Source organism: Haemaphysalis longicornis, unplaced genomic scaffold (assembly GCF_048455015.1).
Source record: "Haemaphysalis longicornis isolate Haplotype H1 unplaced genomic scaffold, Haemaphysalis longicornis Haplotype H1 scaffold_4, whole genome shotgun sequence".
In the NCBI taxonomy this organism is placed as follows: Eukaryota; Metazoa; Arthropoda; class Arachnida; order Ixodida; family Ixodidae; genus Haemaphysalis; species Haemaphysalis longicornis.
Window position 1 is genome coordinate 176,377,432 of NW_027526361.1, and position 24,879 is coordinate 176,402,310.

Consider the following 24,879-nt stretch of genomic DNA (forward strand, 5'->3'; position numbering starts at 1 on the left):
CGCCCCATTCTTATCCTTCTATATAACTGTGCCTCATGGTTGGGATCCGGGGTCACAACTTGACCTAAGTAGATACATTCACTTACCACTTCCACTGCCTCGCCACCTATCTCAAACCGCTGTGCTGTCCCGAGGTTATTGATCATTACTTTGGCTTTCTGCACATTCTTTTTCAGGCGCACGGTTCTACTCTGTTGGTGCAGTGAGGAAAGCATGCTTTGCAATTTGTCCCTCGAGTTACTTAGCAAGGCAACGTCATCAGCAAATCTGAGCTATTTTCCCTAACCCTTACTCCACCCTGTTCCCAATCCAACAGCAGTATCGGAAGCCAAGACCTCGAGCTGCCTCGTGGGCATTTTTGTTCCAAGCAGGGCAGCGTGTGCTCGTGCCCACATAATTTGGACCCCCTTGGAGTTTGGACTATTCAAATCCCCTCGGGTGAAATCCTTCCCCTTGCAAAGTTCCTCAGTGCAGGTTTGGAATCACTTGTTACAATTTTTCAGGCCGTAGATGCAAGCGCTAAAGCAATTGGAGCCTCTTCTCCAACTTCTGAGATTTCTGTGTGGATTGTTCTGGGGGCTATCGAATGGCCCTCTCAATCAACCAGTGCTACGGTCATGGTGTTGTGGCCACAGTACTCGGCCGCGTCCATCTAAACCACATTAGCGGAGCGTTCAAATCGCCTCTGAAGTGCTTTGGCTCTTTCTTTTCTGAGTTCCGGGTTATGTAGTACCAGGTGCACGTTCCACAACAGAGGGGGTACTGGAAATGTTCCTGTGATGCCACCATAAAAATTTCCAAGTGAAATCTCAAAAACTTTGCCCTGCAGCGACTCACAACATGGGATACAAACCTCGATCAAAGTGTTTTGCATCCCCAATGAATGGGTGATATCATGACACACCTACAATTTTTTTTACGGCAACATGGAAGAAACCATGATGCAAGTTAAAGGAGCCATGAAGACAAAATACAAGTTGGGTTTACTAGAAAGAGTGCTCAGTCCCGATAAAAATGATACCAATATCATCGCAATCTTCGAACAAATAACGGAGATATTAAAGAAAACGTGTGAAGCAGTCGCGACCCCCTAGCCAATTTCCCGCAACTTTTCAATGACGTCACGGAACCTTGTTTGTGCGACTGGCGGCCGCTTAACGGACCTGTCGCGACGACACATGATTGGACGTCTGTAATGGGGCCTCTAGTTCCATTTGACCGCATCACTTGAATGCTAACGAGCAGTCAACGCACTGAAAATTATGTTTTATTGTTGGCCCGTAGGACGTCATTGTTGCTCATAACACGTCACTGTGGCGCCAAATTTGAAAGTTTTTAAATACTTCTTGCTTTTTTTTTCGTTAAAAAAAAACCTCTTTTGTGGCTGTAATGGAGCTGAGTGAGATACTGAATCCTAGTTCTTTCAAATTTAACGAAGTTGTATTTTCTCTTCCTGGCTCCTTTATTAAGTGGGGACACTGCTCTTAAAACAGCTTCTTTTAATATTCAAGTAAGCTTTCTGAAACTTCTCAGTCTTGCTGCTTTTCCTCTACTGATTTAAATACGCCAATATTTTCTGGGTCATTGAATTAGTTCCCGAGATAATTAGAGATAATTAGCCGTTTCTGGAGGAACAATAGACAAAACAGCGTTGGTCATACAACTGTTCTCTTTATATTTTTCCGATACTACGAACCCTGGAGAGTGCAATAAAGAACTGGTTTTTCTGCCGCATTGCTTGGAAATAATTTTAAAGCTCATTAAACTTTGGTGTTTGAAATGGGAATTCAAAATGGTTCCTTGCCACTGGCACCACCAAAGTTTAATGAGCTGTAAAATTAGTTGCAAGAGGTGCATCAAAAAACAGCATCTCTTATTGCATCATCATTCACCAGGGTTCATAATAACGAAAAATGTAATAGATTACAGTTTTATGACCAACACTGTTTCGTCTAATGTTTGACCAAAAATGTCCGATTATCTCTAATTACCTCAGGAGCTAATCGAACAAATGAAACAATAATGACATTCAAAATCAGTGTGGAAAAAGCAGCAAGACTGACAAGTTTCAGAAAGCTTACTTGAAAATTAAAAGAAGTTGGTTTAAGAGCCACGTTCTCCCTTTTAGCCTTTAGCCTTTAGCGTGGAAACAAGTTTGCTTCTATCAGCAGTAAACCGTGCCATGAATGCAAATATACCACCCATAACAACGCCAGTTGTTTATTAACGCAGGAACGCCAAGAGCATCAAAACAGGCATTGCTCTCTGTGTTCACTTTCCCACACAACGATTTGTGACGTCACGAATCTCGTTGAAGTACAGCTTGGTGCAGCTAAAACAGATGAAATGAAATGGACAAACTTTTTGAGACCCAGCCTAAGTGCTTGTTTCAGAACAACCACTAAGTTGCAAGCTGCACCAACCCGCGCCTCAACATTCAAGACCCGTGACACCACAAATCGTCGTGTGGAAAAGTGAACACAGGGGCCGATACCCGTTTTGACGCTTTCGGCATTTCATGCGTTAATAAGCAACTGCCGTTGCCCTGAATGGTGCATTTGCATTCACGGCCCTGCTTTCCACTGATGGAAGCAAAACATGTTTCTACACTTCAGTAGCCCTTCAAACCACGTGACCATCCCTCCCCTGATGGCATTCCCCCAAGTACGCGTTCAATGTGAAACTAAAGGCAGCGCGATGGCGTGCATCAGTCCAAGCTGACCTCGTCCGGCTCGACCCCTGGCGGCAGGGGCTCCGTGGGGTCCAGCAGCTGAGCCAGGGGCAGCCTCGACCGGAGCACTGCCGAAGCCGCCTCCTCCACGGCCGCCTCCACTTGGCCGCTGGCCGGCACGGCCGCGGCCGCCGAGGGAGCCGGATCAGCAGCGGAAGGAGGGCGCTCCTCAAACTTGCGGGGCACCCGCGATGCTTGCTTGTCGGACGCAGAGGAGGACGAGGCCCCCCTCTCGGCTGCACGCACGGCCGGGTGACGGCCGATCGACGGGGGGCCGGAGGAGCTGCCGCTGCGGCCCGAGGAGGGCAGCTTCCGCTGGTGGTTCGAGTCAGCCACCCCTTTGCCCTTCGCCTGAAAGGGGGAACAGCGGGAGCCGTTACTGAATCAAGCCAGCAAGTGGAGTAAAACCTCGCCGCAAGACACACCCAAGAGACCCTGGAAATGCGTCTCTCGTAACCAAGGTCTCTTGTATGCGACACTGCTACCATAGAGAGCATAGGAAAAACCAACCAAATTATTTTCATTCACGCACCCATCTGGGAAGCATGTGCTGGTCATACATGCAAACAAAGTGTGGTATTGGGCTAGTTGGTGATTCATCTTAACAATACAGCGCAACAGAAACGAAGACTTAAGAGAGGCACACAGAACGAGCGCTAACTTCCAACTGAATTTTTATTACAGAAACAAGCCACGTGTAGATATTCTAGTTCCTTAGTGGACAGGGCTATAGACGGAGCGCTCACACAATCTTTGCCTAGCCTACTGATTTGCGCAGCCTCCACAATTTCCCTTATCAACTGGTCACAATGATGCTGAATGACCTGGCATTCATCAAATTTTGGAGTGCATTTTTCGGTGGGTTGCATGTGGGTTGTTAATCATATATGCATCTGTTTTGAATGTAATGTTTCCGGCACATTTGTTATAGATTACCTATTGTGTCGAATTGCTTCATCGTGGGTGTGTGCATGCGTGTTTGTATTAATAAGGTTTGTTTCTGTAATAAAAATTCAGTTGGAAGTCAGCGCTCGTCCTGTGTGCCTCGCTTAAGTCTTTGTTTCTGTCGCGCTGTATTGTTAACATACACGCAAGGATGCCCAATCACAAAGGATTTTACTTTGTGCAGGAAGCATTCCATGCCACCAACTGTGGAGAAATGTCAGTTTCCATAAAGACCATTCAAAACCACTTCGTCACATCGCATGTGCACACAAGGCAGGGCCATTTCGGCTGGACTGTTCCCTTTTTCCAAAACGCTTGTTGAACACGGAACCCAATTAAGAGGTGATTAGCACAGATCAGAGCTGACAGCACTAAGTCGCATTGACTTCTTTCACTTAGTGCAGATAGGCTGATTACAGTCCACGCTCGTTACAACGGACCCTCTTAATCCGGAAAAAAACGTCCGCTGTAGCCGAAGTATGCAGTATCCGACCGGGGTTGGGGGTGCGGAGGGAGGAAGTATACGAGTGCAAAAGTGCAAACTTTGAAAAGTACTGCACATACGTGCTACAGACACTGTTCTTTCCACGCACCTGCAGCACCTCTGCACAGCATTCACGCGGGGAAAAGAATCACCAAAAAACCCTGTTTCCGAAGCTTAGCACCAGCACTCGGAAAAGGCCTAGCACGTGCGGTTGAGTGCGTAAAGACGCACGATAAGCTGAGCAAAGAAAGCAAGAATATAACAAGGAGCAATTACTAACCCGCTATAAAATCAGTCGTGGCCAGCAGAATTAGCTAGGCTCTTTTAAAACCCTTCGTGACGAGGCACCGTTCGTCAAGCAAATCGGATCGCTGCTTGACGTGCCCCCAAGGAACCTTCCGCATTTCTTGTAATTATAGTCTGGGAATTAAAACAGCTGATACGATATAATCTGATGGGCAGCTGTAAATGTCAAAAGTTCTACCAGTTGGACTGTGCACGGCCACCGGCAGATTGCACACAATGGATAGGAGCCAACCTTTTAATAGGCCTGTACTTCTGGTGATGTCGCCCTGTTTTTCGCCGTGTTCGACAACATTAATCATATTTAGTTTATCCATCAGTGAAACCAGCTAGCCTGCCGCTGATGCCGCCAGTCGCACACAAAAAAAAAGGCCAGCAGCACTGGCTTGGCTTGGCTGCGCCAACGGCCCGGCTGCCGACAATGTTGCCAGACATAACAGTTTCTTTGCCAAAATAAACAAAGAAAAAGCATATCGGGTGCTATAAGCATTCAGTCAAAACAATTTTCACCTAAAATTTAGTCTGTTGTAGCCGATAGTCCGCTACAGCCGGGTTTGTTATGAGCGGAGTGGACTCCACTTAAAATGCATGGGGACCAGACAAACCAACAGAAATGGTCTGTTGCAACCGGAAGTCCGTTGTTGCCGGATCCGCTGTAACGAGCGTAGACTGTAGATGGTGATGCCAGCGCAGAGCAGCAATAACAAAACAGCTACTTCGAAATGTGTTATTGTCGGATGTTTGCGCATTTCAAACCCTTGTGCTACGATGAAAATTGCCCAAGAAGGAAATCAGGTGCGGGCAAGCATCTCGTCAACACAAAGAGACATTTAAGAAAAAGCCGTTCCACTCAATGTGAAAGCTGTCGGAAGTGCAGAGCAGCGATTCGCCATAAAACGGGCTGTGGCATAGTTATCCGCTCAGTGCTGACACCCAGTTGCAATTAAAATTTCCCGCATTCCCAATGCTCGCGCGCCCCCTGCCTGAAACTTCACCAGCGGGAGTTCTTTTCTTTTTGTGCTTGCTTTTTCCTCCCACACGTGCCGGCATCGCACTGCCACTTTTTTTTCGCTATCGTAAAAACCAACCAAACGGGCGTTCCTAACTAAATGAATGCGAGCGCTGCCAGTATATTTGGCCTCAATTGCACCTGCAGTTTTCTTTGGGCTAAACAACGGGGAGATGTATGACAAGTGCCTCCGGTTCGCAAGTTTCGAATGCTCACGACTATATAAACCGCGTGGCTCAACTTGGGTCCAGCGAGCGAGCTACGACGACATGCTCTGCGCTTAAGGGGGGACGCGGGTCCTAGAATGGTCCAAAATCGCGAAAATACGCATTTTGGGAAAAACACATTTTTGAAGTCTTTATACCTTCAAGCACCTACTCTAAAAGTTTACCGCTGAATTTAATTGGGAATAATCTCAAAAACGACTTTGAAAATGCAGCGGGAACCGCAAAACGCCGAAAACCGGGATAAAAAAGCTTGAACTTCGCGCGCGCGCCACACACGAAGCAGACTGCCGGCGGCGGCCATCTTGGGCTCGTTTTGTAGCTGATTTCTTTGTGCGTATTTTGCGCCATCTAAAAATGGCGTCGCGTGAGGAGAACGAGCGTTACCGCCGATTTATCGAAGGTCGTTTCAGAGCCGCTGATTGGCAGGAGCACGCGCGCTCGAGTCAAGCCCCCCGTTCCGCGTCTCTGATTGGCCGGTGCCGTTCAGGTGCCATTTTTTTTTGGTTTTGTTTTTGCAGGCGCGCGTTCGCCGCCGCAGTATTTTCAATTCGGGTGCATTTTCTCTGCCGTTAGTGACTGCGATTCTGTCACAACGTCTTTATGTCTCATGCCGCAATGCCTGGAGACCTTTACCTCAAGGAACTACGCGCTGCAAGCGTACGAAAACACGATAGAAGACGCCGTGGACGGCGGTGCCGAGATCGCCTGTCACGTACGAACCTAGTCCGAGAAGCGCCGCGTGTAAACGTCCAGATTTATTAGTTAGCTGCTGTGCTTTGGTTTTATTTGTGAAAAAAAGTCTGCAGCACAATATGTTTGTGCTTTTCTTTAGTTTGCATCAACGTTGAAGGAAGTGCAAAGTAGGAACTACCATACGTGAAGTTCAACAAAAAGTGCAGTTTTCCAGCGCTGTTTACAAAAGTTTTTCATTACTTGCACGCAGCCTTCCTGGCTATTTTTGTGGTACGGCCGCATACTTGGTTTTTTTTCTTGAGGAACAGAGTGACTCGGCGCTTTTTATACTGGGCCATGCTGTAGCAAGAGTTAGAAACTAAAGATGCATTTTTCTCTTATTTTGCGATGTCATGCTCTGCCTTACTGAGTGTTTCACTATCAGGCTTTTGACCTAGGATGATAAGACTGGTATCATTTAATTTGCAATAAATAGATATAGCAGGTAATGCTGTTTGTATCACTCTGGTATCCATCGCCAAATTGAAGTCCACCTGCAGCTCTAGAGTTTATTTTGCGAGGTCACGCTCTTCCTTGCGGGGTGTGTCTCCTTATCTTACTCTTGAGCCAGGATAACAAGGCTGGTATAATTTCATTTGTATTGAATAGGTCTAGCAGCTGGTGCTATTTGTATCACTGAAGCATTGATCACCAAAGTGCATTTCACCTACAGCCTTGCTGTAGGTTTGAGATGCATTGCAGGACAATCTCTAGTTCTGGGTGGCTGCTGTGCTTTAGTCTCATTGATAGCACAAAAATAACAGCAGCACATGGTATTTGTGTCTTTCTGTATTCTGTAAAGACACCGAGAGAAAAGGTGAACGAGGATATACAGTTTCTGAAGTGTAATAGTAGAAAATTTAATTTTCCTTCGCAATTTGTACGGTATTCATGTGAATTTACGTCAATCTTTCCAGAGTTATTTTTGTGATAAAGTCACATACTTGGTATGCTTTTCTTCGTGAAGAATACAGCTACAAAATGATGCTATTTATATTGTTGTAGGTATGCTGTAGCAAAAGTTACCGTGATCTGAAACTTCAAATGCATTTTTCTCGGTTTCTTTTTTTGCAAGACCAAGCTCTGCCTTACGGGGGTTTTTGTAATGTTGCTCTTAGGCTAGGATGACAAGACTGGTACCATTGTATTCGTATTGAATTGATCTGGAGGGTGATGCTATTTTTATTGCTCTGTCATTGTTTACCTATTTGCAAAAATTAATAAAAATGAGGCGATTTTGTACGAATTGTTGATATCAAATGTTCACCTCTTTCATGCCTCGCAGAAGTCTTCGAAATGAATAAAAATAGCATAGCCCCCCAGAGTAGACCTTTGGCATTATGTCCGTATAAATCATCATTGAGTTTGCTAAAGCAAAATTGCCCTAAACCCCCATAAGAAATGCCTCAATAAATAAATTTCAAAGTGTTGTATTTCTTGAAAAAATGAAGCTAAGTTAAAAACCAATTACATATTTGAAATCTGTGTAAAAAACTGCTTAAGACTAACCAATTACATATTTGAAATCTGTGTAAAAAACTGCTTAAGACTGCCAATTTCCATCTAGCTGGCACTACTAATAAAAAAATTGTCTAAAGACCCACCTCCCCCCTTAAGGGGAGAGGAGCACTCACGTGGCTCTGGGGCGACTTTGCCTCCCGGCTCCTGTCCTTGTTGGTCGAGGCTGTGCCCTGCTGCCTGGACGACCGGCTGGGCTTGTCGTCGGGCGGCCGCTGCCGCGACGACCGCTCCCTGGGCGACCGAGACCGCCTCTTGGGCGACTGCTCCTCCCGGAAGGTTCGCTTGGGCCGCCTCGGCTCCTTCCCCTCCTCTTCCCCCTCTTCCCCCTCCCCCCCCTCGAGCTTGCGCACGTCGGGCGGCGGCCGATTCTCGTCCCGGCCGGAAGACCGGTGCGCCGACGACCGCCGCTTCGTCTCCCGCCGGTCCCGGTCCCGCCGGTCGCGGTGGTTGCGGTCCCGCTTCCGGTCATAGTCCTCGTCGTGGTTGCGGCCGGGATCGCGCTCACGTCGTTCCCGCTGCCGCTCTTGGCCGTTGGGGCTGCACCACAGGAGAAATGACGATTTGGATGATACGGCTATGAGACATGCCACAGTGGAGGGGCTCCAGATTAATTTTTACCACCTGGGGAACTATAAGAAATTGCGTGCCCCAAAAACAGAAAGCTGGGTGACGTTCATTAGGTTCATGCTTAAAAAGGCGCAAAAAAGACACAAACGAAGGCTTAAGCGAAAACTCACAGGACGCCCTGTTTTTTTAAACCTCAACCTTTGTCCGTGCCTTTCTTGTGCCTTTTTAAGAAAACTTTGAGGAGATTTGTCAACTCAATTTAGATTAAAAAAAATGCATCTTGCTTGGACCAATGCCTGGAGATTGCGAAATACTTGTAGGCTCCACTACAACAAGCAAACTTTCCTCAAAATTCAAGGACAGAAATCCTAGTTCAAGAGACCAGCTCCTCTGAACAGTTCTGAAGCCAAACATACTCACCAAGCAAGGACTAAACTTTCCCAATGACTTGAGTCAGTACACTGAGCGATCCCACATTTCCACAAATGCACCACACATGGCCATTGCAAAAGTGCATCTCCCGACTTGGTACTAAACCAGACTTATATAACCCACATTGTCATAGCCACAGATAGCCTGCACTCACCGCCACCGGCATTCCACTGACGAGCGGTTCGCCACAGGCGGCGCTTTTCGCTGAAGCGACGGTGGTGCCATACAACGGCCGCCCGGTCCCTATACTACTGCCGCGAACCGTGCACAAGCCCTCTGTGCAGTGATTGCACGACCACAGTCACGCGAATGCAAGAAAGGAATTATCGTAACAGAGCAGTTTGAAACGTCCACGCTCGATTCTTTTGCATTCACGTGCTATCCTAAGATGTTACAGCATGCCGCACACGTAAACAAAAACCGCGCTGTGCGTATGCGCCAGTGGCATCCACCCCGCAAATATCCCCTTGTAGACAAAAATATAAAACAAAACACCCTCACTCAGTGCGTGTTGGTAAAACGGGGCTCTAGAAATCCCACAAATGCTACCAAAGAGCGAGTGCGGCGCGAAAGCAAGAGCAAACTGCACGAAAAACTGCAGCGAGCGGCCCGTAGCATTGCGAGGGCGTCTGCTCTGAAGCAGCCAACAAAAACGGAGTTAAAGGCACCGCGGGTGAGGGGAAAGAAAAAAGAGGAGGGCAGCGGAGAAGGAGGGAGCAGTTGGCGCAACCTTAGTAATTTTTGGGGACCTTAGTCTGTCGCACGTCAGAGCGCGGCAGTGTGGCGGCAAGGAAGTGGTAGGCGAGCAAGGAAGAAAGAAAGCATCTTTGTTGTGTGTTTGTGCGGCTCCTGCTTTACGCAGAGGTGTAATATTTGGTATACATTGTCGTGAAGGGGTACTCTAGCGATTGCGCGATTGAAATGGCGACCTTCAGAAGCCTATTTAGGGCCCCTTTAAAGGGACTCTGCAACACTCTTTGAGCAGTGCAAGTAAACCTGCGTGACGTTTAGATTACACTGCCAGGAATACCTGAGCCAAATATTACACGTGCACGTGAAGCGGTCAGCACGCAAATTGCCGTGAAAGACGCGAAAAAATCAACCGCGCTCTCTTCAGTTCTCCTCATTATGCACCCCTGGCATGGCCTAAACAACATCATTGAGGCCCGGCTGTCCCATTGGCTGTGACTGGTCCACTTCGCGGCTTATTTCTCGCACTTCCTGTGACGATCTGCCGTCGTCGGCACTGTGTACCAACCTTGTCTATGCCTGAACCTGTACGCATAGTTTTGACGTTTCTTTTGTGTTTTGAGTGCGCGTAGAGTTTGAGTGACGAACTCAACGCTCCCCTTTAAACCAGACCACTCGACAACAAACGTCTACTGCTTCAAAATCGCCCAACCAGCCTGAGCACGCGCTTGCGAGCAGGCAGCCATGCCTGCTTTTTTGTGGCCCCAAACCAGAAACAGACCCCTCCACGTTTCGGAGAAAACTCCCCGGCCTGTCATATATCGAAGGCTGCCGGAGAAGACGCTGCAAGCCGCCCCCCTCTCCAGGAGAGAGCGCACAGCTTTCGTCGTGTTGTCCTCGGTTGAGTTGAGAAGGAACAATTGTGCGCGATTTTTCACCACGTGTAGTTTCGGTGATAGTGAACGGATTTTCATAATTCTTGTGGGAGGAGATTGCTGGGACAATAAACTTGTGGGAATCACAGAGGTGCGCCATCTTCCTTATCTCTCTCGGCTCGCCATGGAGGCGGGGGGGGGGGAGGTCCCCCTCTCCCCCTGCAACCGCGCATTTCCCCGTCACGAGAGGATGACGGCGCGGGGCGCTGCCGAACCCCTCACGTGACTAGTTGGTCTGGAAGGTCCGGGCCGACGTCCGGGGCAGTCGACGAAGGAAGGGCCTCTTTGAATACCAGCCATCATCGGGAGCGACCGTAAGTACGTGTTGCTCCTTTTTGGCCTTCCTTTGTCAGCCCTCGCGCCTGTTTCTCCCGTTCTGGACAAGGTGGTCTGGGCAGTGGAGAGCGACGCACCCAACGTCCCTTATTGCAGTGCAATAAACGTCGGGGTGGCGATTAGCATGTCTTGTGTGTGTTCCTTGCTGCTGGCTGCCGCTACGCCAAGCTGGCGGTCCGTAGCGGTGTTCAGCGGAGCTAGCCTTGCCGCCGAATCTCGAGGATCGAGCTAGGCCGCCGTAAGAACATTGAAATACATTCTAAGTAGTCAATGGTAAGTGCTGCAGGGTCCCTTTAAGGGAGGAGCCCCAGGAGACAGGAAGCGGAACAGCGAAAAAAGAAGCGCCGGGAGGAAACAGCAAGGTCCGGGATGACGAAGCCATGGGTGATGCTGCCGCGACACCGAAGTCGCAACCCAAGCCTGGGCGGGAGCGAACTGACAGCGCATCAATTCCAGTCTCCTTGACGGCCCCAGCAGTGACTGGTCGAGTGCCTATGCGTCATCGCATCATTGACCCACGGCTCGACGGCCTCCACAACGGCAACTCTACCGGAACCATGTGCTACCTCCTCGGATGCATAGCCACGGCTGAGGTAGACCACTAGCTTCGGCATCCAGCAGCAAAAGCACCAGCGCTCTGTCGGTACCCCAACGAGCACGGCCACAGCGCAGCTGACAAAGGCAGCGCAGCACAACTTGATGGCCATGACAAGTTCATGTCACTACAACAGCATGTAGGAAGGCCTACAGCTGATTCGGACATTTGGTGTCGAGACTCCACTAGGTGGCACTTAAAGGAGCCATGAAGAGAAAACACAAGTTTGGTTCATTCAAAAGATTGCCTCGTTAGAATCATACTGACACCACTTTTAACGTAAACTTCGGTCAAATAAGCTACATAATTATGAAAAAAGGAAATGGCCATGCGACCCACCAGCTCATTTCCCGCAACAGAACCTATGATGTCACATGAGCTCAGCTCTGCGATTGGCGGAGGCCGACAGAAGCAGACGCAAATTAGGTAGAGCTTACAAACTAGCCGAACGAGCGATTTGCGCGTAAATTTAGGGCGCATTCTTTACAAAGGAATAAGAATGATGGGACAAACAGTGGAAGTTACGAAAGCACATGTAAACATAGAAGTACTGATGCGTACTGCTGTTCGTACTGCGCACAGCATACTTGATTTAGCTGCACAGCACTACGGGGCTTGGGGTTGTCTCAGACGACACTGGCCGATTGACGCAAGCAACGGTGTCTTACGTGACCACATTTGTCGAGCGAGCACTGTTTCAGGGAACGAATATTTTCTCCCAGAACAAAAATAAGCCACGTTTAAATACGGGCAAAAACAAACCAAACGCTTGCCACGGTATGGTGGCGCCATCTAGGTTCAGGTAACGTAAAGAAACGCGGGAACAAACCAACACCGCTGTACAGGGTGGAGACAACCTTTGAACGGTGCCGTGCCGCCGCAATTGGGCCAACGTGCTCAACGCGTTGTTCTTTTCGTTTCCAACGAGACCTAGCAACGCGAAACAGACAATATGATTCAAAATTCTTTAGTAAACTGCTTTGCGGCGATAATTTTAGAGCGGTTTTGACACAATGACTTGCTTCGGCGGCGAGCGAGCAACCGAAAATGGCGGCGCCAGCGTATACGTGTCTCTACCCTGTACGGCGGATGCGTGAATGAAGGTATTCTAGGCTGCAGAGCGGTCGGTTCCTGTGATGTCATTGCAGACCCCGAACACAAACGATTTAGCGGGAAAATCAAAATTTTAACCTAAATTGTTTAATTTCTCAGTGAATAAAGCATCGTTTGTATCCGGACAAGCGCTGGGGGCACTATAAAACACGAAATCTTTCGAATAAAACCAACTTGCATTTTCTCTTCATGGCTCCTTTAAGGTTTGAAATGTAAACATTACTTTGAGTGGTTGTTAGTTTGGTCTTGGTAATACTGATTAGTTTTGTTATGGGTTTGATTTATTGTCTAGCTTGAGCGATTATGTTTGGGAGTTTTCGTCTGCGATGTAAATTCATCCTGTCCCTCGCACGTCTCCCGAGTCCACTCTTCCCTGCGTCCCAAGACGGCGTGTGACACTCTCCGTCCCCAGGGGCTTCCAAAAAGAGGCCTCATTGTGTTCCGCGGTACCATTGCAAGGCCCTTAGAAGAAGCCATGAAGACAAAATGCAAGTTTGGTTCATTCAAAAGATTGCCTCGTTAGAATGATGCTGACACCACTTTTACGTAAACTTCGCTCAAAAATTAGGAAAAAAGGGAATGGCCATGCGACCCACAAGCTCATTTCCCACAACAGAACCTGATTGATTGATTGATTGTAGGGTTTAACGCGCCGACGCAACGCAGGCGATGAGGTGCGCCGTAGTGGAGGGCTCCGGGTTAATTTTGACCACCTGGGGATCTTTAACGTGCGCCGAAATCTCGTACACACGGGCGTTTTTGCTTTTCGCCTCCATCAGAAAAGCGGCCGCCATGGCCGGGAATCGAACCCGCGACCTCGCAACAGAACCTATGATGTCATATGTGCCAGCTCTGCAATTGGCGGAGGCCGGCGAAAGCAACCACAAATTAGAAAGAGCTTATAAGCTTCCAGAACGAGCTATTTGCACATAAATTTAGGGTGCATTCTTTTTATTTCAGTAAGAATGGTGGGACAAACAGTGGAAGTTACGAAACCACATGTAAACATAGAAGTACCGATGCATACTGCTGTTAGTACAGCGCACACTATGCTTGGTTTGGCTGCACAGCACTGCAGGCTTTGGGGTTGTCTCAGACGACACTAGCCGACTGACGCAAGCAACGGTGTGTTACGTGACCATATTTGTCGAACAAGCACTATGTTTCACGAAATGGTTATTTTCTCCATGAACAAAAACAAGCCAGGTTTAAATACGGTTACAAAAAAACCAAAGGCAGAAAACGGCTTGCCGCGTCGTGGTGCCATCTAGGTTGACTAAAAGTAAACAAGTCTTCGCTCCACACCAAGTTTAGCTGAAAAACCTGTTCTTATGATGTCATTGCAAACGTCGTTCAAACACGTTTTGGCGCGAAAATCAAAATTTTAGCTTGAGTTGATTGATTTTGCAGTAAATAAAGCATCGTTTGCTTCTGGACAAGCGCTGGGGCCACTACAGAACACGAAATCTTTCGAATAAAACAAACTTGTATTTTGTCTTCATGACCCCTTTAAGCCCGTACTACATGGTGCAAATTTCGCCTGCGAATCTGCAGCTGCAGCGCCGCTCGTGTGGCAAAACCACCTATTCTCGTTGCTGTGGCAAATTGCCAAATGTTTTGAACAGCGAAACTTCTCCTGTGGACGCCGCTTGGTATTTGGCATGGAGAAAGAAGTATTTGCGGAGGAGAATCCGCTGCTGGGCTGGGACAGTGCGGGTGGGCGGCACGTTAACTCTTTCACGACGGCGCCATAGGCAATCGGAAGCCGGCGTCCGATGATTTTAAATTTCCCGCGAAGTCTGAAACCCGCGCTCCACAGACAACTATCGCCATCTGCTGTGTTCATTGGCTACTTCTCTTTCAATTTTGGTTTCGTTTGTTTATATGTCTCGTGTGGTGGCGGCGTAGCAAGAGAAATTTGAACCGAAGGGGGAGGGGAGCAGGAGGAAAAATGGCGTCGGGCTCGCGGCGCGCTCCGCACAGTCGGACTGCTGTAGCAAGCACTTCGGCAGCTCCTGCTGTCGATTTTTCTGATTCCAGCAACAGTGAGGGATCAAGCAATGATGTGGGATCTTCAGATTTCAGTTAGGAAGACGAAGCTCCGGTTCAGGTGCCTCGCACTTCAACAAGCGCTGGCAGGTAATTTCGTTGTGACTCCGCGCTGTATTTATAAACAAAACGTGCTTCTTATCTGACGACTGCGGTTTTGATTTTGTGTTTAGGGTCTCGAGAACGTACGGCCGGGATATTTTGCCAAATGCACCGCGCCGTATCGCGCTATCACCTTCAAGATAACCTTGCGCTCGTGTCAGATTAGCACTGCAGGGTTCAGGTGCGATGCTTGTCGAGAGCACTCATTTTTTTTCTTGTTTTTTTACCACCGAAATGATAAGGATTTTGTGCGCGGACACAAAAGAGTATACCGTAATTACCTGATTCTAACGCACACCCCATTTTCCTGACAAAAAACCGAAAAAACTTGCACCTCCGATTGTAACGCGCACGGAACTGTGTGAGCAAGAAAAACGAATGCGAGAGAAACGGGTGATTTATTTCCCGAAGTAATCTCACTCATCTCAGTCCTCGTCGCTCTCCGCTGACCACAACTTCTCGTCCTCGGTGCCGTCAAGCACGTTCGCGATGCCACACTTCTGAACTAACGTTCAACCATGGTCGATGGGGTCGTGGCCCACGCCTCACACGCCCATCCCGCGAGCTTCTCCAGAGGCGCACGCTTGAGCCGACCGCTCGTTTTGAACGCGTGAGAGCCGCTGCTGCCATTGCTGTTATCAAGCGCACAAGTGGAACGATTTGACTATTTGTGTGAACGCCGATAGAAAAACCTAGGCGCCTATGCTTCCTGCGTGCGAAAAATCGTTGCTAAAAGCTTCAGCGCCATCTTGACATGGCGATGGCGATGGGTGGGGCGAAATTTTCCCTGTTTCGGTTTCGTATCCGATTCTAACGGGAATGTGATTTTTCGACCTATTTTTCCGGAAAAAAAGTGCGCGTTAGAATCGGGTAAGTACGGTACTTGGATGCACATTTTACAGAGACTCACTCACCCTTGAGTACCCTCGCGGCGTGGCACAGCCGTCAGTTGCGCTAAGTTGACGGGCCCTCAAAAATCCAAAACTTGGTGTACACTGTTGATTTAGATATCGAATCATAGCCAAGGAACGTAGGAACAATTTGTATATCTTAAAATACCTGAAATAATTTTTAGTCTCAGTAAAAGTGCCGATTTGTGTTTTTCGTACACTTTTCTTGGGGGCTTTTTTCTGATTACTGGACGAATAAACTGTAAGTAATTGTACCTTTAATAAAACTGCTGCTTTGTGTTTAGAAGAGCAATTTATAAGCTACAATTTCATGCATAGCAAGGCTACGTGTGTCCAGTACCTCAAGAGAAAAAAAACGTTTTGTGGAAGCACTTAAAATCGGCCGTTTTTCCGCCGTAACGAAAGAGTTAATGTCACTGTCTGGCGAGAAGGAAACGCAGCTTGCGAAGCAGCACGACAGACGTCGCGTAGAGCGCGTTGCCATAGTTTACAAGCTGCTCTACGGACACGACGCACAAAAATCGTAATACCGTCGAAGGTATTGGGAAAATTGCAGATTTCATTTCTTTTTGTAAAGCAAATAAATAGAAGTGCTGGACATCTGGACATTTTAGCAGCAGTTATTAATAAATACTGCCCTAGTTACAACCCGCACTGCGCTTGAAACGAAGTGCTAGAAGGAATCACGGAGCAGACGACGCATGCCGATGCCGCCTTCTCGCCGCGAGTGGTTCACTCTCACCGCTACCCCCTCTCGCAGGCTTCTCAGATTTGCGCGTGCTTTTCATGTTGCACAGGCAGGGCGGCAAAGCTAGGACAGTCTGAATGGCATAGAGGATAAGAACCATCATTCACTAGAACTAATCGTACCTAGCTTCTCAAACACGTTTTTTTTTATTGTAGGTTTTGCGTTCTAAAAAAAATGAGAGCCCCTTCGTCTAACGATGATGTTTGAAGCCTGAAGGTTTCTTCTGCTGCAAACCGACTCCAATGAAAGTCCAGTCGCGTGAGGAATTCGTCGGCAGCGCCTGCCCATGACGGCAGCCGGCTATGCACTGACTGACCTTGAACTGCTTGAACCGGCGAGCCTTTTCAGAAAGCGCGCCGCATGCCCTCGATGCCGTGCCCAGCGCCGCGACTTTATCACACCGCCGGAGCAAAAACCCGGCTGCGTTTTCTCAATAATTCTTGCTCCTTGGTATTTGGCAATTTCTCGCAGCAGTGGAAATAGGAAAACGGATCATTTCGCCATACGAGCGGCGGCGCAGCTACGGATTAGCAGGCGAAATTTTGCACCCTATAGAACGGGCTTTATACACAGCCTAGCACAGGCTCATGCATGGCCGATGCAGTGCAAGCCTTCCTTCCGCAATGAATCGTTTACACTTGCCATGTGCTTCCAAATTGCCTCATCGTGGTACGTGATTGTGGCTCTGTTGTGTTTTCGCGTCACATTATTCATGCCCGCAAAGTGCTCACGTCGGAGTTACAAGTCGCCGCCCAGTCATTGCCTGTGATTGCAGCACAGCAACTCTAGCGCAAGTTGTTCTTTGGTGTGTGTCATGCCCGCTCTGGATTACTGACGTTGATTGATGGTAGGCTTTAACGTGCCGACGCAACATGGGCGATGAGGCGTGCCATAGTGGAGGGCTCCAGATTAATTTCGTTAGATATGTACAGGACTGAGAAATTGAACACCAGAAAGGAAAATTTCTACGATAATTCCCAGGGCAGTGCTTTGCTTTTTGAGGCTAGAGCAGGTTGTCTGCGAACTAAGAGTTTTGTGGGGAAGTATTCACAAAGTGATGGGGTATGCGTGGTCTGCGGAAAAGAAACAAACTATGCGGCACATAGTGTTAGAATGTGAGGGTATCCATCCAAATCTACATGAAGGGAATATTGGGCTTCCAGAAGCCCTAGGATTTAAGGGTATCAGAGAGGAAGTTAACTTCAAGGCTGTCGAGGGGACGAAAAGAAGATTACAATGCTGGTGGAAGAAAAGCAGAGAGGGGAATATTGCCTAGGACAGTTACCACCTGTAACAGGGAAAAGAAAGTATTTTGGGCCTAATAAGCTTTTTGTGCCTGCATTAAGCAGCGCTAGTATTAAACCAAGAGTGTAAAACATAGGTATATTAGTCCTTGTTGGTAAGATGACATGTCATCACCCCACTACAAAGGGGAAACCAATAGAAATCATCATCATCATCACCACCACCGAGGGATCTTTAACGTGCGCCAACATCTCGTACGCACGGGCGTTTTTGCTTTTCGTCTCCATCAGAAAAGCGGCTGCTGCGGCCGGGAATAGAACCCACGACCTCGTGCTCAGCAGCCCAACGCCTTAGCCACTGAACCACCGTGGCAGGTCTGGCGGGTTCGGCAACCAATGCAAGCTGTTTTTCCGCAACATAGTCTGGACTTCTGCGAATGTGAGTTAGGAAGTGCCTTCTTCTTGTGGTAAAAAAACGACGTGACTCCCGAACATGTCAGGCAGCTTGTCTTTTTGCGCAAAAACCTATAGGAAATCAAGGCCTGTAAAAAAATACTTTTATATTCGTTATTTCACCTTTTTTATAGAGAATTCGGCCCCAGCTCACCTGCGCTTGGAGCGGCCCTCCTTCCTGGGTGGCTCAGCATGGTGGTTGGCCACGTCCTCCGAAAGGCTGCAGGGGGGCAGGGCGACTTTCTCTTAGGCAACCGTCTCTCTCCTTGTGAGCACAATGGATTCCCTTTGAGGGGGGACACGGCTCGTAAAACAACTTCCTTTAATCTTTAAGCATATGCTATGAAACTTGTCAGTCTTGCTGCTTTTTTTCTCACCGATTTCAAATACAGTCTACGCTCGTTACAGCGGATCCGGCAACAACAGACCATTTCTGTTGGTTTGTCTGGTACCCATGCATTTTAAATGGAGTCCACTCCGCTCACAACGGACCCGGCTAGAGCAGACTATCGGCTACAACAGACTAAATTTTAGGCGAAAATTGTTTCGACTGAACGTTTATAGCAGACTTCCGCGGGGCCGGCGCCCGGTGTGCTTTTTCGTTTATTTTGGCAAGAAAACTATTATGTCTGGCAACATTGCTGGCAGCCGGGTCGTTGGCGCAGCCAAGCCAAGCCAGTGGCTTTTTTTTTTGTGCGACCAGCGGCATGAGCGGCAGGGTAGCTGATTTCACTGTCGGATAAATTAAGCGTAATTAACGCTGTTGAACACGAGGAAAAACAGGCTGACATCGCCAGAAGTACAGGCCTGTCTAAGCACAGTGTCCGCTGTACCGTCAAGAACAGGGCCGCTGCCGATAAACGCGACTCCGGTGAGATTGAAAACAGGGCAATCGAATACTCGAAGTGGTGCACTCGGAGGCGAGTCTGCCCTCGTCAGTTTTTTTATGTAATAAAAAACTCGGGTTCAGTGAAGTTCGGCTTTTATTATTCCCACGCATGCATCGTTCCCGTTCCGTTCGGTGAAAAAGGTAAGAAATACCTCAAGTAGGGGTTGTTCCCCATCCATTGTGTGCAATCTGCCGGTAACCGTGCGCAGTCCAACTGGTCTAACTTTCGATTTTACAGCTGACTGTCATCAGATTATTTCATTACATCTGTTTCAATGACCAGAATAAAATCGCTAAAAGTGTGGAATCTGCCTTGAGGGAACGTCAGGCAGCGATCCGATTTGTTTGACGAACGGTTTCGGGAAAACCTGCCTCGTCGTGAGGGGATTTAAAAGAGCCTAGCTAATGCTGATGGGCACGACTGGTGTTTTATAGCTGGTTTATAATTGCGCCTAGTTATATTCTTGCGTTATTTGCTCAGCTCATCTTGCGTCTTTACACGCTTGACCACATGCGCTAGGCCTTTTCGAAGTGCCGGTGCTAAGTTTTGGAAACAGTGTTTACGCGATTCTTTGCCCTCGCGCGAATACTGTGCAGAGGTGCTGCAGGCCGTGTAGAAAGAACAAAGTGTATGTACTATGCATGCAATATCGGTCAAAGTACCCACTGTAAAGCTCACAGCCCCCCTCCCCCCCACCCACCCCGGTCGGATACTGCATACTTCGGCTACAGCGGACGTTTTTTTCCGGATTCAGAGGGTCCGTTGTAACGGGCGTAGACTGTATGCCATTATTTTTTGAGTCAATCAATTACTGTAAAAACCGCACTATATATAGGTCGAATTTTTTTTCCGAAAATGAATCGCAAGAAGTCGACCCACGACTTATATACCGGTCATTGGAGGAAAAACTGCGCCAGTCTTGCAACAATGGGTGGCTGGCAAGTTAAAGCCGCCATCTTGGTTTTTTTTTTGTTTGGTTGTATGGTTGTCTTTTGTGGTGTAAGCATACAGCGGCTACACGTTTTTTAAATGTTACTGTCTCTTAAAAAATGAGTGGCAGCCAGCCTTTAAGAAAAAGGCGATCTCATACGCGGAAGAGCATGGCAACTTGGCGGTGCAACGGGAATTCGGCGTGTCAGAGAAAAGCGTGCGCTATTGGCGGAGCCAAAAACAACGCGTCGCGTCGTGCAGCGTCGTGCAGCGTCGTGCAGCGTCGTGTGGCGTTTGGTTTTGACAGCGCAAAGGCACCAAACAAGCAATGCCATTATAGTGCCATTATAGTGTCGCTTTTAAAAGAAAAGTTGTATTAGCCGCGGAGTTGTCGTCAAACGTTCAAGTCGGGCGGAAGTTCAGCGTGGATGAAAAAATGTCCGTCGTTGGAGGACGCAACGGGAGAGGATATTTGCGTGTGCCGCAACGAGAATGGCATTCACCGGACCACGAGAAGGCCGTCACCACGAAATGGAGATGGCATTGGCTGACTTCGTTCGGACACAGCGAGCAGCTGCCCTTCCAGTAACGACGGAAGTGCTCCAGGCAAAAGCAAGGGAGCTTTCAAGGGAACGAGGCTTATTGCGGGCACACTTCAAAGCCAGTCGGGGCTGGCTACAGAAATTCATGAAGCGCTTCGGCTTTAGCCTCCGTCGTCGAACCTCAATCGCCCAGAAGTTGCCCGGCGATTTTGAAGAGAAACTGATTGAGTTCCAGCACCGCATCTTCATGTTCAATAAACGTGTTTTCTTTTTGTGAACGCTGACCTCGCCTTTTTGTTCGGCCTACATTCGAGGTAAGTTTTTTTTTTTTTTCGTGGCTTCGGACTTTCGGGGGCCGGCTTAGAACCGGGGGCCGGCCTAGATTCGGATAAATATGGTACTAGCTGGGATGAGGGTTGGAAGGTGCGAGGCAGAGTTCGCAAGGGGAGTAAAAGACGACCAATTCATGCGACACTTGACAGAGAGGGCCGATTCAAGCGTTCTATCTACAGCCACCGTTGAAACACGGGGAAGCCCAGTGTGCCTCAGTGCATTGGCTGGGGAACGGTATATACTTACCGAGCCTGTCGCCTCTGCTGCCCGTCCCTCGCCCCCTCTTCTCCTTCCTCTCCCCCCTCTCCTCCTTCCTCCTGTTGGGCCAGGAAGTCCTGCAGGGGCCGCATGCGCGCCTGTGCCTGGCGCCAGTGCGGCGGGGTCTCGCTGCCCGAGCGGCTGCCCTCTGGAGACGGGGTGCGGTAGCGCTGCACGGACGGGCACACAGTCACACACCGCTGGACGCACGTCCAAGCCACGGAGCAAGAGCAAAGCAGGAGGAGAAGTGGCGCCTCCTAGGGCCGCCAAATAACAAGCGCTTGGACTGGCGGCATCTGTCGCGGGAGGTGAAACTGGGTGAGCACCGCTATTGGTGTTGCACTCTGCAGCCCCGGAACCGTCATCATTTCATCCATCCGGTGCCGCTACCCTCTTCTTCGCCGTTGCTGCAAACCTTTGCAATCTGCATTCGCTTTTCATTCTGTCATCATCTGGTCACTTGCGCCCACCTGCCACAATGCACCGTTTGCTCTCCTGTATACCGTATTTACTCACCTAATGAACCCTCCTTTTTCTTTTTTTTTTTTAATTTGCAATCCGCCACAATAGGCCGTTTTGCCTCCTATACATACCCTAATAACTCATGCAATGAACCTACTTTTAGTTCAGAAAATTCCGCATGAATTTGGGGGGGAGGGTTCAGTATGCGAAAAAAGTTGCAACAGAAAAGTTGAAATTTCCCGCAATAAAGATGCTTAGAGAAGCGCTGTCAAACCTTGCCTTTCGAGGTAAAACGCATACGTAATTATGTAATCAAATTGACCTGCAACAGTTGCCAGAAGGCTGGAATCTCAAATGCTCTGGACGGCAGTGAGGATGACCACTTGTGGGAGCACAATTCGGAAGTGGCCAGCGACCTGGACAACGGCTCCAGCGACTCGGACAAAGAGTGAAGGATTGACAAAGGAAGATGAGTTTCGTGCAGAAAAAACTCTGTTTGCCAATTGCGTACGCGTATATTTCCTGCAAGAGGTAGGTTATCTAATGCACTGTTTTGCGTTGCGGCCTTTTTCATCATTCCGAAAAAGTTTTCGGAAGAATACCCTGCATAATAAACGCACCCCCAACTTTGCTTCAGTTTTATGGGGAAAAAAAGTCCATTACTTGAGTAAATACGGTATAGTAATTTATAAGTTCTTAGCCCACCTGACCTCATCATATGACACCCCAATACACGACGGTTTCGTGAAGACCCTTGAAAGTAATATTATTTGGGTTCCAGTGTATTACCTTCCTGGTGAACAATGTTGACAAATATGAAGAATATTTCTAGATTTATTAGATTGAAAATGTTTTGCATGAATAAATGTCTTACTTCAGAGTTCAAATTAACTTTTCGCCAGGCAGCTGAGTCGAGAGACACACAAACAGACCAAAATTTTTGAGTTTAAAGTAGCCCAAGCCTATCATCTTTACAAAAACAAACACTGACAGGCTATCTATGCATGAAATGCAGAAAAAGCTGCTGACCGTTGGTGTGCCAACGAACATGACAGCGACAATACGCTCCTCCTTGGCTTATATCCTGCACTGTCGAATGCAATTGCTATGTCACTGGCATAGTTCTGCACAACAGAAAGAAATCACTCAAACTACATCAATTTTTTTCCTTAACGCTGTACTCCCTCAAACTCAGACTCAAAAAGCTCGTCTGTATTCAAAATCACTCGTACTTCGTCCGCACATGTGTAATCGTACTCATCTGTACTCAAACTCATTAGCCCTCACAAGTACTCGTATTCAATCTGTACTCATCAGTACTGAATTCTTCTGTACTCACTTTTACTCACACTCAATCTGTACTCACTTGTGCTCGTAATCAACCTGTACTCACTCGAACTCGTACTCAATCCGTACACACTTTTACTCAATCTTCAGCCTCATTTACTTCTATTCAAATGTGTTTCTACTAATTTGTTCCACTACTAACCTATAATTTGAATGGAGGAAGTCCAGTGAAGCCACCATGCCTGCCCTTGCTTTCACTATGGCAACCCCGTCACGAGCGAGTGCCGAGAGGTGCGGAAAAGGGAACAGCAAGGACAACCGTTTTCCCTCTTATCACCTCATTTTACTCTCCTTAATTAAGACGGGTGCTGTGGCACCGCAAAATGTGTGAGACTTGTGCGCGTATGTCGTAGTTTGGGTCAACATCCAAATCACAAATTTGCACTTGGTGAGTACTGTACTCATGAGTACTACTTGTGAGTACAATACTCATGAGTACTATTCGCCCCGAGCGCGAACAGAGTCGGCCCCTGGCGGCGGCGGGACGAACCGCTCCTAGTGTGGATGGCGCTCTCGCGTCGTCTGCTTTTTCACGTTGCGTGCGGCGCAAGACGCCTGCTGCACACGACAAAACAACCAATATGTGTGCTCGTTTGGCAGTAAGCAATGACATAGTTACCTCTGCTTGCGCATTTCCTCTAGAAACGCAATAATCAGCGGCCGTTGTGGGTTAATGCGCTGGTTTAATTCCACGAAACATCTTCGCCGTGGTCACCGCTTGAGTGTGAACATTGCTTCCACACATTGCACTTTTCCTATTGTTGAGTGCAGTCGTCTGCCGTTTCGGGAACGTCGAAGGGTGCTTTTTTAGGATGGCGTGGTGATTATTTAAAGCATAAAAGTTAAGTACGCGAAACGGGTAAGAAGCGACAAGACCTGCGTACGCGTGCAAATTCCACACCCTTGTAAAACTGCGCTGTGTCCTTATAGAAAGAAGAAACAAACAAAAACATTTACACTGCACACGACCCCTGAGCTATCGCCCATACATTACCGGACACGTATTTTACACCAGCAAGCGCCTGTGTGATCGTGTCCTTCCCATATATTTCTAAAATAAATACCATTTTTGGACAGTCGTTGTTTATACTCAGGAGGAGGAATAAACATTTATTCAGCTGTGTTGAGTTGCTAATTTTACGTATTATTTAAAATACGTTTCTATGGATGCGCAAGAGTATTTAGGGGGGATTTTTCGGTAAAATTAAGCAGTTGTGAGTTTGCGTCTGTCATGTGGCATTTCGTGTGTCATTTTCATATATTTCAAATCCGACATGAATCACCTTGTCCAGAAACGTGTCTCACTCAGCATAACCAAATGCCTAATATGGTCACGTCTTAACCTCTTAAGGTGGACCTAAGTTTAAAGAAAGAGGAGAAAACGCGTAATATAATGCACGTTGTTGCCCACATGTGTGAGGGGCGTGTGTGCCTTCACTCGCTGATTTTGTTTTTAATTTTTTCCCACAATGCTTGCTTTCAATACAGTTTTGAAAAAGGCGAGCCACAATTCCTGGACAATCTCGGATCAAAGGGGGGTTAATTAATTTTGAAAATACGTGTTAAAGTACTGCTTTTTCACCGCTACAGAACACAACGCCTAGTGTAGTTTCGATTGTAAGTAATAGTGATAACCGTAGTTTGGGTTTTCGCGTTACACGCGTTCTCTTCTCTCTGCTCTTGCACCGTTGGCAGGACCTCCCCCCTCTTCACGAAAAAAAAGGAAATGCACAGAATTTCATTTTTTAACCAATCCTCAAGAAATAAAAGACAAAGGCGATATTCAGTTTACAAAACAAAGTAGTTACCGGGAACCCGTTGCGCTGATTCGCAACGAGAAATAAAAAGGAAAGGAAAGGGAACCGCTGCAACAGCGCAACTTCATTTATTGCCATCTTTAGGGTTCGTAAGCGACCTTATACGCAAGAATGCAAACACATCTCAGTGTTGCAGGCACCTGTTAGATTTTAAAAGGAACGCAATAGGTCAA

The 24,879-nt window shown here is 47.9% G+C and overlaps 1 protein-coding gene across 5 annotated transcripts in view; it reads right to left on the reverse strand.

The window, feature by feature from the left end:
• LOC144179522 (uncharacterized) overlaps window positions 1-24,879 on the reverse strand; it is an 87,206-nt gene that overhangs the window by 12,664 nt on the left and 49,663 nt on the right. For all 5 annotated transcript variants that reach the window (XM_077707911.1, XM_077707912.1, XM_077707908.1 and 2 more), the window contains 4 exons: window positions 21,069-21,250; window positions 18,282-18,347; window positions 8,066-8,489; window positions 2,723-3,082 (listed from right to left, as the gene is read on the reverse strand). In XM_077707911.1, the coding sequence (XP_077564037.1) occupies window positions 2,723-3,082; window positions 8,066-8,489; window positions 18,282-18,347; window positions 21,069-21,250 (1,032 nt within the window). The remainder of the gene's footprint in view (window positions 1-2,722; window positions 3,083-8,065; window positions 8,490-18,281; window positions 18,348-21,068; window positions 21,251-24,879) is intronic.